The sequence below is a fragment of the Phodopus roborovskii genome, unplaced genomic scaffold, assembly GCF_943737965.1.
Source record: "Phodopus roborovskii unplaced genomic scaffold, PHOROB, whole genome shotgun sequence".
Classification (NCBI taxonomy): Eukaryota; Metazoa; Chordata; class Mammalia; order Rodentia; family Cricetidae; genus Phodopus; species Phodopus roborovskii.
This window is the reverse complement of record NW_026126418.1, coordinates 14,567,333-14,584,315: the sequence shown is the minus strand read 5'-3', so window position 1 is coordinate 14,584,315 and position 16,983 is coordinate 14,567,333. Positions and strand designations below refer to the sequence as shown.

Sequence of the window (16,983 nt, the reverse complement as noted above, 5' to 3'; positions counted from 1 at the left end):
GCCAGTTGATCTGCTGAGGCTGTGAATGCTTTCTTCCCCAGATTCTGGTGGGGCCAACATCACACATGATGGATACATGCAGGGGCTTCCTGCCAGAGTGGTCTGCAATGGGAAGCTGCAGAGAACAGGTAAAGAGAACTCGAGTTCTTTCCAACCCCACACCTGAGCCTTCAATGGAGTCTCCATGTCCTGTCACAGAGGCAAGGAGACAAGCTTGGTGCGTCAATTTAAATGCTTTTATTAATAATCTCCTTACATTACGAGGATAATGTGGCAAAAGGAAAAACTCTGCATACAGATTATAAACCAGCATAGCTCTATTTGTATCCAGTGTTCTAGCCCCCGACACACAGGTACTATAAAGCACAGTCTGCCAAATAATAACATTGAGAGTTGTTCTTAAGAAAGAAAGTATTAACATATTAATATGTATGTGGTAATAGGCTCCTAGGAATTCCCCCCACCCCCACTTAAATTTTTCTTTGTGATTGACATGAAAATGGATCAGCAGCTTGGGGGTGGAGAGGAAGAGAGAGACCAGGGCTGATAAAGACTACTGGTTCTTCCAGAGAGGCCAAAGGGTAGACTGAGGGATGCCCCTAGGACATCCTGGCCTTTGTCTTCTTATGAGCAGTATTGTGAGTGGTTGCCCCCTCTGCATGGAGGCTGATCCCCTCGATGCCCTGTGGCATGTTCTCTCTCTCTGAGGTACAGTGCATTGTGGGATTGCTACTGGGAATGCCTATCCCCTGGCCAGGCTCTGACCCACCTTAGTAGGAGGAAGGCTCAGGTCATTGGTCCTGAACTCCATTGAGCCAGGCACTAGAGTGTTCAGCCCAGTTGGCAGCTAGCTGTGGCTCAAGGAAGTGGGCATTGGCAGAGCAGACCTGGTCTCAACTGTGGTACAGGACTGGTCTGCTGAAGACTGAGGTCCGTTGGTAGGATGGTGAGGAAAGCAGGGGGATACCTGCGAAGGCTCGGTATGGGAAATGAGTGTGTTTGTGGAGCCCAAAGGCAGGCTGGTCAGGAGAGCAGAGAGGGTACCTGTGGTCAGACCCTTTCTGCTTCCAGGAGAAAAAAGGGAATTGAGGACGCTGGGAGCAATAAGCTTCTTACTCCCATCTAGACTGCTCAAGCCCTCTGCTGCTATGCTGCCAGCTGGCTGGACTCCCTGGGGTCCCGGGCATCCCCACCCAGCTTGTGAGGGGGTTGTCTGGGGACAAGCTGAAGAAGATACCCTCACCAGAGAGAGTGGGCTTGGGCATCCAGTGACAGAATGAGAACAGTGTTTGTGAGCTAAAACCTAAACCTGCTGTCACAGCAGAGGTGGGTTGGGCTGCTTGGTTGGTTTGGGAAGAGGGGACAGCATTGTCCTGAGTACAGCCAGCAGCTGTGGCTGCGCAGAGTGGGCTGGGCCAAGGCCCAGCTCCCGAACTTGAGTTGCCATTGAAAATGTCAGTGTGCAGATATATCTCTTCCACCAGGTGGGGCCTCTGGATGGGGAGAGGCAGTACGACCTAAAGCTCATGCTGCCTTCCTCAACTCCTGGTGCTCTAGAGACAGTGGTTGGATGGGTGAAGGAGGCCAGGACGGCTGTACTTCAGAGGCTTGGCCTCCCTGGGTGGACACAAGCATCTGGGAAGTGGGGATGACATCATTGCAGACAAATGTTCATCCCAGTTACTCCTTTTCTACTGCCATCAGTGCTGATAGGAGAGGGTATTGGGGAGTTTGTGCAGAGACCCCTCCACTAGGGATCATGGACCAAGTCCAACCCCCTACTGCCAAGCAGCAATGACCAGACAAGTGCAGGCCAATGGTAGGGAGAGGTAGGGGCTACTGCAGCTGGACCTCAGGGGTGTCTCCTTCCGACCTCAGCCTGAGCTGGCCAGAAAGGAGAAAAAGTGCATGGAAGGAGTTGGGACCCAGCCACCCTCCTCTCCAACACCCCAAGGAAGATGCCCCCACAGTGGCCAGCAATCCAGCCTAATGAGCATCCCTACCTCCCCTCCAGAGCTCTGTCTCCTCCCTGTTACCCAACCCAGAACCAATTGCCCCCACCACCTTTCCAGCTCTATAGACTATTTTTATATCTATTTAAAACATAGAAATGTATAAATATATAGGATATTATTTATAGATATATAGACGTGATTTACTCTTACTCTGCGTGTATACGTATTGTATATGTCCCTATATACAATTGATATGCCTTAGCATCAGTATGATACACTGCACATACCCCTGCCTCCATGCACAGCCTCCCAGGGAGGCTGGATTGCATAGGTATTTCTAGGGTGATACCATTTGAAGGGATTGGGGAAGGGGAGAGCGTGCTAGATGGAAGAGGAGAGCCAAACTATTTTCCTCTTCAAAGGGCACCTTTTTTCCCTCTGACTAACATGCAAAGACTCTCACTACCTCAAAGACTTACAACTGCCCTGGCTGACAGAGGACTAGAGAAGGGTGTTCCTCAGAGAAGGACCATGCACATCTGATGCACTTTCTCCCTCAAGGATTGGAGGAGTGGTCAAATTAGAATCCAGGGTAGTGTATAAAGGAGTGATCCCACCTAAACTGCCTACTGTGCTCTCCTTTCCTCACTTTGGGGGGACCACTCTCCCTGCTTCAGTTGCTAGCCCAGTCTGACTGGGCTGCCTCTTAAAGGGCACCCAGGGCATACATGAGCTCCAGTGAACTTGGGGCCTATGCCCTGATGATGGGTGCATGGGCCACAAAACAAAAGCACAAATCTGACTTATAATTTAACACAGACCAGGTTAGGTTGTTGAATTCCTATTTCCAGGGAGGAAGAAGTGAAAAGCAAAGGAATGTTCTAGAAGACAGAAATTAGACTTCAGCCCGGGGAGGGGGGGCTCTCCTGGTCCCCTTCTAACTCCAGATAGGCAGTAATGGGATTCAGTCTTCAAGCACAGGCCGGGTAACATATGAAGTCCATTTCTATCTCTCTACAGCCATGTCCACCTTTACACCTTCCTCTGTTTCTCTTCCTCCAAACAAATGAAAAACACTTAAAAGGGTGTTTTACATCACTCCAAGGTCCTTGCATAAAATCAAAGGTCTGGTATGAACAAGTCAACGAGAAACCTCAGCAAAACAACACAAGTTGGGAACACACAGCCTGAGGGGTTCCAGGCATCTCGGATTCAGGGCTCCAGGCAGAACATGGCCACTGAGGGTCCTGGAGCTCAATGGGCTCTCATTTCCCCAGTGAGGATAGGGCAAGGCAGCTGTACCTGGCCTCATGAGACGCCACAGGCAGATATTACAAAACAAAAGCACTGCCACTTCTGATGCCTGGATTCTGCTGTCCCTGCAGGGATTCTAACTGGGCAGGACCGCCCATGGGGCTGAGTAGTCCTCCTGTCTCACCCATGCCAAGTGGTCATTGTTTCCATTTCCTCAGGAGAACATTTCAACCATATGGTTCTGCAAGGTATCTGGTTGGCACAACAGACTTAAGCATCAGTCTTCAGCACCATCTCACTTCTACTCTCACCAGGCGCTAATGAAAATTCACCATTAGTGATCCCAGCCCCACAGACACATTCATTCTATGCCCATGACTACCACTTCTACACCACAGACTGAGTTACAGAGCCCTGTCCCATCAGGAACTGCATTTATACTGCAAGGTCTACCTCTCCACAATCTGTGAAACCAGGCAACATATGAAGGGAACCAGGCATATGGTTCCCTGGCCAGACTGAAGTGTAGATCAACCCAAGTCCTTCTCCAAGGGGAGCACAAGAAAGGCCCTAAGCCTGAGATCAAAAGAGAAATTCACTGGTCAGAAGCCCTGACCCTCCCAGGGAGTATACAAGCTGAGAAAACACTGTATGTGGGGTTCATCCACACCATTCCTTAGTCACGCATCGTCCTGAGGCAAAGTGGCCTATAGGGCATCTGTCATAGCCGTGCTTGACTGAACCAGAGGCACCTAGCTGGATGTAAGACAGCATGAGAGATCAGCTTCTCAGTGGCTGAGGCAGAGGCCATTGCAGCAGAGAACAGGTGTGGGGGTCAAGAAGACAGAGGACCAGGGAATGGGTGACTGTTTGCAGCCACATTCTGCCAGAACAGTTCATTCTTTTAGGCTTCAGGGCAGGTCCACTGCTCCTGGGTGTCTTAAGGAGATACAGGTAACATTGGCTTGAGTTGGCAGGACTTATCTCTATGGCTGAGGACTTGAGTTTGCTCAGCCACAACCTCTGGAGAGGCAACAGTCAGTCCTGGTTTCATGTCTAGCCCAGGGTCATCCCAGAGAGGGCCTTTCCCAGATAAGGAAGCCCCCTGCACTGGGGAGGACAGGTGTAAGGCAACTGTTGGCAAGAAGGAAAGACCCAGGCCACCATTTTATGCCTGCAGGCTGTCCATGAGAGACCTGCCTTGCTAGCCATCCTTACTCTGAACCCACCTTGGTTCATTCAATTTTCAATGAAAGCTTCCCAGACCAGTCTGTGTCTGTGAGGAAACAAGGTCCCAGGTCAGAACCTGGGCCAGTGGGAGACCTTGTGCTTCACAACAGCAGACCATGTGACTCCAACCAGGCGTTGGCCTGCGGTGGGAGGGGCAGCTGGAGGGAGTCACCAGCTCAGTGGGGTGACACTGGGGACTCCCAAGCCTCTGAAAGGGCTTTGGGATTTCCTTCTTTAGTTCCTGCGACCTCTCCCTGCTTATAGGGCAGGGAGTAAAGATGGGGACCAGAGTGAGGTGAGGGATGAAAAGTCGCCAGGCAGGGTGTATCCTTGTTGAAAAAGGCAGCATAAGAAGCCTGGCAGTGGGACAGTTTGAAAAACCCAGCTTTTTGTTTGTTTGTTTAGTTTAGTTTCTTGTTTTAACATGCTACATCACTCTTGAAAACAAAAACATTTCAAAAATAATATATAATATATATAATATATTTATATCATGAAAAGCTATTGGCTAGCAGCAATGATTCTAAAGTTATCTTAGCACCAAGACCATGGAGGCAAAGGGAGGATCTGAGGGAGGACAGACAGACTGCAGAACCAGGGAAGGGTAGCAACATGTTCAGTGTTAATGACATTTCCATGAGGCCTCAGAGATGAGACGAACTCAGGAGGAAGGAAGCCACCATGAAGTTGTAGGTTCAACTAAGCAGGTTGAGGGCATGGGGGCCTTGCCTGTGGTTGGATCTCTAATATCCCCACTAAAGAAGAGGGACAGTTCCTTGCAGAACTGACCAGGGGCAGGGTATTTCAGATCTTCCTTCCTTCCCCATCAACAACCTGTATCCACATTCTGGGATCTGCACAGACTGCATAGATTGAATGTGGAAACAGGAGGGAAGTTATTAACAGCTCATGCACATTTCTGAGAACTTTTTGTGAGGTATACTGGTAGAGAAATGAACATTGGTTAGACTCCTCTAGCTTAAACCACTGTTTTCCCCCTGGGTGAAGGGAGACAAGCGGCCATTTCTAAAGCTTATACTGTGGCTGCAGTGTGTGTGTGTGTGTGTGTGTGTGTGTGTGTGTGTGTGTGTGTGTGTGTAGTTGTGCATGCATGTTTGTACCTTGAGAATCCTGCCTCACCTCCTGTTTTCTCCTTTTCTTTAGGATATCTCAACCCTATTCAAAACAGGAGGAGTTCATAGGCAGAGGAACTGCCCTGTGTCCTGTGCCTTTCCTTCCAGGCTGCAGAGCATATTATCAGCCTGTTGCAAAAGGAACAATCTCTCTAAGAACTCTCACCCGAGTCCTGTACAACCTAGGACATGACTTGCATTGACTGATTCTGCCCTTGAACTACAAAACAACTGCTCTTTGATTACTAAAAGAAACCCAAATCCCCCACCACATTTCATAACTATAAAGAAAATACAAGAAATTTGTGGAAGCTGAGTATACACTTTTCATTTCACTTGTTTTTAGCCAAAATTGCCATCCTGCTGGGGTTTAAATTTCTTTGCTCACTGTCTCCTCAACAGCCCTAGATATGAATGGGAAGTATAATGTTTTATCCTCTGCCAGGGCACAAAGACCACCTCTCTTCCTGTTCACCAGATTTCAAGCTCTTCAAAAGTGAAAAAAAAAAAAAAAAAAAAAAAAAAAAAGGAAGTTACCTTCAGTGTAACACCTAATACCTTTAACCTTCAGAGGCCTGAAGAAGGGAACTGACATCCTAGGGATGGGAGGGGTGGCATGGGAGAGTATGGCGGGTTCACAGTTGAGGGGGACTGGCACATTTGTTGGTGAGACAAGTGAAGGAATCACTCAGAAAATGAACAAAGAAAGATCTCCCTAGCTGAAGTCAGGTAGGGAGAAAGACCAGGTAGTCCAATCCAGAAATCCAACTCACCCCATGGAAACCTGGACACAATGTAACTGAACAGAAACAGAATGCCAACGAGGAGACCACAACCCCCACCCTGCAGTCATCATACCAAAAAGAAGGCAAGAGCATCACCCCAACCCCTACATGACAACAGAAACGAATACATGGGGACAGAAACAGAACAAGCCACCTAAGTGTGACGAGGAGAATCGCCGTTTAGCTTATGCTGCTTTTATGTTTGGTGGGAACATGTGTGGCCCCAGAACACGCTTGTGTGAGTGAGGATGATCTGCCGCGTAGGCTGCAGCTGCCAAGTGTGGAGACGAGAGTCAGTTGCTGACATTGCTCCTTTCAAAAAGCTGTCAGTAGCTTCTGGTGGACACATCACCTTAGTTTTTAAAAAATTTTCAGTGTGGGTTTATATATATATATATAATATAATATAATATAATATATATTTATATAATATATCAAAGCTCATGAGTATGGATTAAAAAAATATTCACCGGCTTTGTGACCTCTGCAGTGCAGGCCCCCTACATGTCTGGGTAGAACTCAGAGCCATGGTCCACAGCCTGCAGCATGGGCTTCTGCTCCAGGGAAGACATCCTACTGAGGACCTCGGCTGACAGTGTGTAGCTGTTGCCAGACTTCTCCTCAAACCAGCTGTCCAGGGCTCGCTTGGCATCAAAGTTGGCAATGGGTGGTCCATTCACAGCAATTGTCAACAGGTCACTGAGCTGCTCCAGGGTCAGGCGGGAGCGGTGGTTTTTGCGGACCCGCTGGAGGGCGCTGCGGCCTTTCTCACAGCAGGCAGTGGAGGTGGGGAGGACTTTAAGGACCTGAATGATCTTGTTCAAGAGCGGAAATCTTTGCTTGTACTTGCAGATGTGACTGATGAGGTCTTTGAAGCCATTTTTGGTGTAGTAATCAGCCTTGAGGTCTCTCCACTCCATCAGCAGGCTCCCCCGGGGATCCACCCCTTCCCGGCACACATCCCTGGAGAAGGTAGGAATGGCTTCCAAGTGGTCAAAGATCTGAACCATGTCTTCCTTGCCAAAGCTCAGGAGCTCTTCGCTATTCCTGGGCCATGCGGCTAGGTCGAACACTTGGCAGGCCTTCACGAAGACCCGACTTCGGGAATCAAACCTCTGTGCCAGAATGACCTGTGTCTTCTGGCAGATCTTCTCCCTGATGGACTGGAATTTGGCCTCAGCCACCCTGAGGTTCTTCACGGCGATCCCATTGAAGCTCTCTCGGAAATTTTCCTCGAACTCCTGCAGGTACTCCCCCGGGGAATCTGCAAGCCGGCTGATCTCCTGGATGGCCTCCTCAATCTTGTCGTCCACCTGTGACACCAGGAGATACTCTCCCTGGAAGATGTAGGCCAGGCGTGAGAGCACGGCAATCACGTCCAGCAGGAAGTAGATGAGCTTGATGGACTGATAGTCCATGAGGAACTGCAGCAGGGCCAGGGCAATGGCTGAAGCATCTGCCCTCTGCGTCTGGCTGCTGACATCCTTGAGGTGGGCCACCACTTCCAGGTAGTCCTTGATGAGGGCATTCAGGACATTCTGCTCACCAATGATCCACCTCACGGCACGGATGTCCCCCAGGAATTCAGTCTCCTCGCACAGGGTGGAGGCTGTGGAGCGCAGCTCACACATGAGACGTGGTGAGTAGCGGTAGAAACTGAGCAGCTGCTTCAGGTTGTTCTCCAGCTCCTCCAGGCACGGCAGCTCCTTCCCACTGATGGCATCTAGGATCTCAAGGTGGGGCCTGTGCACCATGAAAGGCAAGCACAGCAGCCAGGGCAGCGTCTTGCGAATAGTCATGAACATGCTGGCACGCAAGCTGGCAGTGATATTGGCCCCATCCACTCCCAGGCCGACAGTAGGCTTCTCGTCCTGTAAGCGGATGCCCAGACCAGCAAAGGCCCTGTCAAGCGCCTGGAGATAGCTTTCTGTACTGGAGAAGCCTAGCTCCTGAAGGGATAGGAATTCTGTGGCTGGAGGCCCATCACTGCTGGTGTACTGCACGTAGACAGCCACCGTGTCAGCCAGAAGGTCGTCACTCTGCCCATCCAGGATGATGCTGAGGCAGGGTGACTGACGGATGCGTTCTACCAGGTCCTCCCTCAGTGCTCGGGCGATGTGATGGATGAGGATTTGGCAGTCGCCCTCATTCATGTACTGGTCTACTACTTTGAGTTCACATTTCCGTAGCAGCTCCGCCAGCGGCCGGAAGTCCAGGTAGGGCCTGCCCTCCAGTGCCAGGTGGTAGGCGGTGTTGAAGAGCAGAGTCATGTTGCGGCACATCTCCTCCGTCTTCTCTGGGTGCATGCGCAGCTTGTACAGCTGCAGACACTTTTTGTGCAGGTTGCTCTGGCTGTGCAGCTTGATGGTGTGGATCTTAAACTGCTTGGAGCCGATGATGAAGGCAGAAGTGCGTGAGGACTGCACCGTGTACTGGCGGCACACGTGGCACCACATCTCATTGAGGGTCGGGGAATATCGTAGGAACCAGAATTTCTTCAGCCACTCCTGCTTGAAGCGACGGATGCGGCGTCCAGTGGCAGAGGACATCTTGTTGGGTTCGTCGGCTGCTGTCATCACATCATTGGAGACAGACTCATCTGCAGAATCCACTTCCTGGTCGTCATCCTCCATGATGGCAGGGCCAGAGACCATGCTCTCTGAGGCTGGAAGACAAGAGGGAAAGAAAACATTCACACGTGCTGTTGGCGACAGATTTGACAAGGTACACTGCTGGAGGACAGGCCCCATGGGGATGAAACTCCAGCCCGGAGTTGATTCAAGGGTACTCTTGCTCTCCACACTGAGGTTTCTTCCCCATGGATTGCCCATGGTGGCCTTTAGACACTACCCAGGCTCCAAGCTCCCTGCACGTGAGCTCAGTCTTGTCTTGTGGGTGCTTCTAGGATGGAATGTTTTAGAGGCAGAATGTTTGATGTCACACAGTCAGGTTATACTGGAGGACCCAGCACTGAAATGCCCACCACTGATATGGTCAGAGTATGTGTGTGGCTTTTAACTGAAGGTGGCCTGGATACTGAGGCAAATGCATTTTTATGTCAGCTCCATCCCATTCTGAGGGCAGCTGAGATGGAAAGCTGAGGGAAACAACCTAGCTTAGCTGCAGATGTGTGTGGAATCAATCCCCAGGTCCCCCTGAAGAGACCCAGGAAGCCAGCAAAACAGGACAAAGGTGCACTGCTGTTGGCCCCAGGTCATCTGGTTCTCATCCTTCTAGAACTCTGGGCTGGGAACCAAGCACCATGTAGGCAGGACAATCTAGAAGAAGTGGACTAGGTTGTGCTCCTGGTCTGAGCTCGGGAGCTATGAGAGCTCCCAGCAGATACCCTGTTTTGGACTGGGGAGAGAGAAGTCGGGCCAGGGAGAGAACAGTGGGACTCCCCCGCCCCAGAGAAAACAGCACACAACCCTCCTGCAATGGGACAACCTTTATTGACAAGGAGGATACAGGTTGGCACATGCAATGCCCCCAGAGTTTTAAGCCAGCCTGCCTCTGGTACCTGAGGGGGTGGGTTCCAACCCCTGGAGGTGGCTGCCAATGTGTTGCACTCTTGGTTCTCCAGGCAGGTGGCTGCGACAGAGAGCTCTGGGCCCCCCTCCACACAGCGCACCATGGACTGTTCCCCCTAACAGCAACTTACCTGCAGGATCTGAGAACTCAGGGAGCTCCAGTACCTGCGGTGGCAGAATGGGGGGCTCAGACAGCTTTCCAGACTTAAGCATAGCTAGCTCTGCCTGCAATTCCCGCACTTTCTTCTTCAGGCGAATGCAATTAGGGCAAAAGGAGGTGGTGGGTAGCTCATGGGGGTCAGATGCCAAAGAGGCCTCGGCAGGACTGTCCGCCTTGAATGATGCAGGCTCTTCCTCTTCATCCTCCAAAGGGCCTAGTTCTTTGGCCACCCTTTGGGGCATCTTCCAGTCCCCTTCCCCCTGGGTCCGGCGGATATTCTGAATGCCTTGTGTCATGGCAGCTGCACTACGACCATAGTCATCATCCTGGTACTTGGGGACTTTCCGGATGACCAGAGAGGTGCTCAGTGCCAGCTGGCGGGCTTCCACGTTAGAGGACTCCAGTGAGGCTTCTAGTACATCCTTGAAGATGAGGTCTATTTTCTTCTTCTTGGCATGAGGGTGTATGTCCCCCTCATCAAAGCTGCGCTTGTAGGGACTTCTGCTCTGTTTCAACACAGGGAACTGAGTGGGACCCCTTAGGTCTTCTGGATTATCCAGGGCTTGTTCAGCCTTCTCCCTCTGCAACCTCTTCTCTCCTAGGAAGGAAAACCAGGGTGTGAGGATGTGGGGAAAAGCCCCAAATGGAGAAATCAACAGGAAACAGAATGGGTCTTCTGCTAGGGACTCGCCTTACACATCCTCCTGCTTCTGACTGCCTGGGTCAAGTGAGATCCATATGGAGAGAGGAGCATATCATGGGAGCCAGAGTCACAGCACATGACCTTTACAAAAAGGCAGTTCTGAAGAAACCTCACATGGATAAATACTACACCTGTGAGTTGGGGTGTGTCTGAAGGGGAGAATAAAAAGAAGATACCATCCTACTGTGGGATTGCCATACTGTGACCCTAGGAGACAGCCTCCCTCCCCATCTGACTGAAGCAACCAACTTCGGAACTGAGTAAATGTCCACCCACCATGGGACAAACTGCCCTGTAGATGTAGACTCTACAGGATGGTTGCTGGGCCTTAGTAAACGGCATGGGAGTGCATAGTCCCCACCTTACTCATGCTCATGGTTCTGGAGAACTGGGAGAAACAGCCTCTCTACAGCTGCTGTTCTTCTGTTCTCCCAGCAGTGTGAAGACAGGAAATACACAGTCATGGCCAAGGTTGGAAAACAGAAAGACATTCCTAAAACTGCCCGAATGTCAGCTTCCCTCAAGATAAAGACAAGGTGGCCACAAGACCCAAAATGTTGTTTCCCCACCTGACAAAAGATGTCTCTTTTTCTATCATTTTTCCATTACCTTGAAATGTTGGTGAGCTCACCAATAATAAGCCATTTTAGAGTCTTTAACAAGGCCGGCAGAATATCACAGACTGCTACTGGGTGCTGGTATGCCCAGGGGAGACATGCCGAGAAAGCAGAGGGATCTTTCAATTCTCAGAAAGCCGTGGGGTTGGGCAATCTCAAAGGCTTCCTGAATCAGGGTCAGGGTCAGGGCCCTGGCTCTTTAACCTTGAGCAGAGGCTTGCTCTGAATGTATGGTGTCCAGGCTTCTGGTGGAAGGATTTATATCATAGGCCCTGGGTGAAGGCCAGGAGGTTCCATGCTTGGCTTCCCTTAGCTGCTTTCCTCAAGTCTACAGCAGGGCTAAGCCACTCAGGTCTCTATTCTGTCCTCACAGGAGCTGCTTAAGTAAAAACCTCATCCTAGGCTCCCTGGCACTCAGCTTCTAGGAGCTCCAGTTTCAATACCAGCAGAACCACAGAAAGCTCAGTGATGATGAAATGAGAACCCTTTAAAAATGCAATGGGGCTGGTGAAATGGCTCAAAGGTTTGGAGCACTGGCAGCTCTTCCAAAGGACCAGGGCTCAATTACCAGTACCCATATGGCAGCCCATAACACTCTGAGACTCTAGTTCCAGGGTACCCAGAAGATGCCCAGTTCAGGCCTCAGAGGGCACCAGGCGCACATGTATATGATACACAGACATACACGCAGACAGAACACCCATACACACAAAATACATAAATAAAATGAAATTTAAACATTTAATGTAATGTGTTTGTGTCACAGAGCAGGTGAGGCATTCACCAAGCTGAACCTCTGAAAATCAAGGGTGTTCTTTCAGTTTCTCATGGACTCTTCAGACATCAGGCAGCTTTGGATGCCAATGTCTTTGTGTTTAAAGATAAAAGTTGACCATGTTTCCTAGAACAAGCAGGAAACCTTTGTATTCTCATGGCTTCTATGTAAAACCCCTGGCCTGGAGATGACCTTTAATATGGGTAACCATGAATTATATTCCAAATCCTCATCCTCTACAACATTCAGGGGTAAAAACAGACCCCCTAAAAATACCTCATATAAATCATGTAGGTCACCTAAATGTGTTGATTCCTATCCTTCAAAGATAATCACAGATGAATAACTAATGTCCTCTCTGGAGGGTCTAGGCTCCAAACAACACTCTTCCATAACTAGAGCTAACTATGATCTGGTTAAGCAGATCTCCATAACTGGAGAACTATGAAGATGCCCATTTCTCTAAAAGCCAGACACAACAATGGTGCTCCAGTAATCCCACTGCTTGGGAGGTAGAAGCAGGAGGCTCTGGAGTTCAAAGCCAGCCTCAGCTAAAAATTGAATTCAAGACGGGATATACTCATCTTACAAAGCAGGGTGGGGACTGGGGAGATAGCTCAGCTGGTAAAGTGTTTGTTTTCCAAGTATGAAGACCTGAGTTCAATCCCCAGAATTCCTGTTAAAAAAAAAATAGCTAGGTTCCCAATGGTCATCAGAGAGGCTTCAGCCAGCAGCTGATGGGAACAGATGCAGAGACCCACAGCAAATATTAGGTAGAGCTCAAGGAATCCTGCCAAAGAGGGGAAGAAAGGATTGTAGGAGCCAGGGGGTAAAGGACACTACAAGAAACCCCATAGAATCAACTATCCTGGGCTCATAGAAGCTCACAGAGACTGAATCAACTATCAGGGAGCCTGCATGGGATTGACTTAGGCCTTCTACATATATATTACAGTTGTGTAGCTTAATGTTCCTGTGGGACTCCTAACATAGAGAGCAGTGGCTCTCTCTGACTCCATTGCCTGCTTTCCTCCTACAGGTGGACTCACCCAGCCTTAATAGGAGAAGAGGTACCTAGTTTCACTGCAACTTTATATACCATAGCTGGCTGATATCCACAGGAGGCCTGACCTTTTCTGAAGAGAAACAGGAATGGATGAGGTGAGAAAAGGGGGTGGGGAGGAGCTAGGAGGAGAGAAGGAAGGGGAAACTAACTGAGGTTGGGATGTAAAAACAAAAAGATAAATACAAAAACAACAACAACAACAACAACAAAACCAAACCCAACAACAAAAAACCAAAAGCCAGGTTTGGTGACAGGTACTTGTAATTCCAGTGCTGGGAAGGCAGAGACAGGTGACTCTCTGGGGTTCACTAGCCAGCCAAGCCAATTTGGCAAGTTCCAGGTCAGTGAGAGTTGTATCAAAAAGCAAATAAACAAATGTACTCAGGTATGCATGCACCTGCATAGGAACACACACACACACACACACACACACACACACACACACACACACACACACACACACACACCCCTAACTCTGTAATACCTTAGGTGGCTGAGCAAAGGGCATTTTCCAGAGCATGCCTGAAGACACACTTAAAGGACCTGAACTCTATACCTAACATCTAACATACATCAGTCAGTCACATGGTTGCTCTTGAGGACAATTTCATCACAGCTCCTACAGTTCAGCCTGGTCATCACATCCTTCTCTATCTTCTAAGGCTTGCTTTATCTCAAGTCTGTGTACCAGGCCTCTTAAGAGCCTCCACTCCCCCAAACTAACTCCTTTCTCTGAGCTGTCCCTGGGTCTCAGGACTTTACAAGGATTATGCAGGTGCTTTGGAGAAGACACCACAAGAAATGTTCCAGAAGAAACCAAGTTCCAGGAGAAATCAGTGCCACAGCTGAGACTTCACCCAGTTTTCTTTTCTTTGGGGTGTGTGATTCTTCTGGAAACCCCCCTGGCCATTTTCATTCACTTCTGCTTTTATCCATGGAGACAAGGTCCACTGAACACTTCTGAAGTTTCAGGTCAAATGGCAGCCACCTCATCACAAAAGCATGCATCCCAATGACAGCAGCACAGCCCAAGCTCAGATCCAAAGGAGACAGGAGATGAGTTTACCCATAGGATTCTCATCTCTTTCAAAATTGCCAGATGCTTTTGACTAAACCAGATGGCTTCTGGACACTCAAAGGCCTGTTTTGATTTTTCTTCCAAGTCAGATTCATTTCAACGAGTCACCTGCTTCTGTGTCCTCCACTCATCTTCCAAGATGGTTCCAGCCAAGAGGTTAGTTAAACATATGATAGAGTAGGTCTTGGGCCTGGCTTTGCCTCTGAGGACCAAATGGACTCTGGGCATGTGGGTGTGCGGCTTCTGTGCAAAGAAGTTCCTCTTGAAAGGACCTGGGTGCACTAGTTTACCCCAACCAGGCTGAAGATGGCATCAGTGGTAAAGATTCAGAGGCAGGGAGTGATTCAAGCTCCTGTCAAATGGTTCATTTCCATGGAGCCTGAATGAACAACCCAACCCATCCGGGCCTCCCTGCCTGAGGTCATCTTCTCGTGTCCTTAGGCCTTTTTCTCATAGAAACCATTCTTTCATGCTGTATATATCATTTAGATTGACAGGAACAAGTCCAGCAATACCATATTGAGGCAGGCTTTGTCTGGTGACCACTCGGTTAGAACTTAGATCCTCACTTCAGCTGCTTCAAGTTGGAAACCTAGCTCTGCCCTCATTAGTCATGTGTCCCTGAGAAAACCACCTCACTTCTGTAATGATCAGTGTGGTCATCTGTACAATGATGGGGCTGATGCCACAGGAATCATCAGACTAGAATTTCACAACCAAGTACTTAGTAATGATCAAGGCGGAGATTGCATTAACGATACAAAGTACATGGCTCCACAGATTCTTAGCGCATGAGTTAGTCCCCATTACCATGATCTTGTGGCAATGCATAAGAAACCTAAAACTAGCACACAGGAAGTATCTATTGAGGTATTGAGTGGGAAATGTCTTTTCACCAGTTAAGAGTTGGGGGAACAGGACTGGTGTTCTATCAGTATTTGTTGATCTTCTCAGGATTGCCTCCTAGGGAAGACAGTTCCCTGTGGAAGCCGCTAACTTACTGTGCTGAGGTCTGGCCTGCCTGTTGGATACTGCATTCTTTGGTGGTTTGCTTGGAAGATTCCCAGGAGCTTTCTGGACTTTAGTGGCTTACAGTGGCCTTAACCCTGTGGGCATGACCTTAGCTTTGCGGATGTGCCCTTTCACAACAAGTACCAATCTAGCCCTATGGAATTAGCTTTATAGGCATGGCCCTGGCCCTGAGAGACCGCTCCTTCCCTTGCCCATACTCACCATAGGTCAGATTGCGGTGGATGGTTTCCTGGGACATGCTATGCAGGCGCTTCATGTAGTCTTCGCTGTACCAGACCCGCAGCCACTCTCCAGGCCGGATGTCTCGGCATGCCCGGAAGTAAATGCGCTCACTGTGCTGAAATGCCAGAAGGTTCTGCTCTCTCTCCTCCCGGGAAATGACCACGTACCTGGTGGGGAGGGGAAAGGTGACAACCATGGGTCACACCTGGTTGGTGCCTCCAGTGCAGGGCACAACTTGTTAAGGAAGGTGGACATGTAAGCAAAGCTGCCATCCCACCTAGAGACAGCTAACTAGAGCTGGTCCTCCTACGTACATCTTTATTCTGCATTGTGCCTAGCAAGTTCTCTGAACCTTAAGAATCTGTTTATCTGACTGGAGATGGTATCTGTCCTGCCAACCTCATGAGTCAACACCAGACTCAACAGCAGGTGGCCATCCCTGTCTCTCTTCATTGACTGTTTTTTTTAATGTATTGTTTTAATATTTTGTGTGAGGGATATTTTGTCTGCATGTATGTCTATGTACCGTATGTGTGTATTGCTCCCATAGGCCAGAAGAAGATGTTAGTTCCCCCAGAACTGGATTGCAGAGGTTTGTAAGCCACCGTGCAGGTGCTGGGGATTAAACCTGGGTCCTATGGAAGAGCAGTCAATACTCTTAAGCACTGAGCCATTGCTCCATCTTCACTGACTTTTAGCCTCAGGCCTCTAATGGCAGCTGGGGCAGGGGAAGCTTTGGATCATTTTCATATTCCACTAGGTCTATCAGAAATAACCCATCCTCTAAAAGTGGTTAATGACAACTCAATCAGGGTTAAAGAGCAGCATCTTTACAGTTGGTCCAATGAAGACAAAGGAGGAAGATAAATGGGAGACAACAGAAGATTGCAACATCTGCTTAATCTAAATAGATTAATATAAGGACAGACAGGCTCAGAGAGGCTGAACAACTTGCCCGAAGACCCAGCTAATTGACGGGTGATGCAGTTTTGCAGCCTATACTTCCCCCTACTACAACTCATGGCTTCCGTGTGGGCATTGAAAGCAGCAACTCAGCAATGCTCAAGACACCACTGAAGTTCCATCCAATTCAGGATCCACATCCCTCACCCAGTTTCCTTCAAATGACACTTCCAACATCCTGGCATCACCTTAACAATCTCCAAAACATGCTATGATGGAAAGTGGGATGTGTCAGAGAAAGCTGTTTACACTGTGTTCAACAATGCTTCTCTCTAGCAAGACTAGCTTGACATAAACACACCCATGTTTTAACCATGACCATCATTCTGAGTGGATCATCTCTGGAAGTCTATATATCTTCCATGTTTGCTCAATAAAATCTGTGCTACTTATCAAAGTACTCACACAGATTCAGCTCCTTTGCAAGGTGACAATGAGGGGCAGCAGCTCCAAGAAGAACCCTCCATCCCCAGGGCAGTG

General features: G+C 49.1%; 1 protein-coding gene across 5 annotated transcripts in view; it reads right to left on the bottom strand.

Moving 5' to 3' along the window:
- Positions 1 to 6,514: 6,514 nt before the first annotated feature.
- Prdm11 (PR/SET domain 11) overlaps positions 6,515 to 16,983 on the bottom strand; it is a 74,571-nt gene continuing 64,102 nt past the window's right edge. For 4 of the 5 annotated variants that reach the window (XM_051184128.1, XM_051184131.1, XM_051184129.1 and 1 more), the window contains exons 6-8: positions 15,520 to 15,707; positions 10,019 to 10,645; positions 6,515 to 9,022 (exon numbers count right to left, since the gene is read on the bottom strand). In XM_051184128.1, the coding sequence (XP_051040085.1) occupies positions 6,858 to 9,022; positions 10,019 to 10,645; positions 15,520 to 15,707 (2,980 nt within the window). In that variant the 3' untranslated portion in view covers positions 6,515 to 6,857. The remainder of the gene's footprint in view (positions 9,023 to 10,018; positions 10,646 to 15,519; positions 15,708 to 16,983) is intronic. The other variant, XM_051184132.1, reaches the window with a different exon arrangement.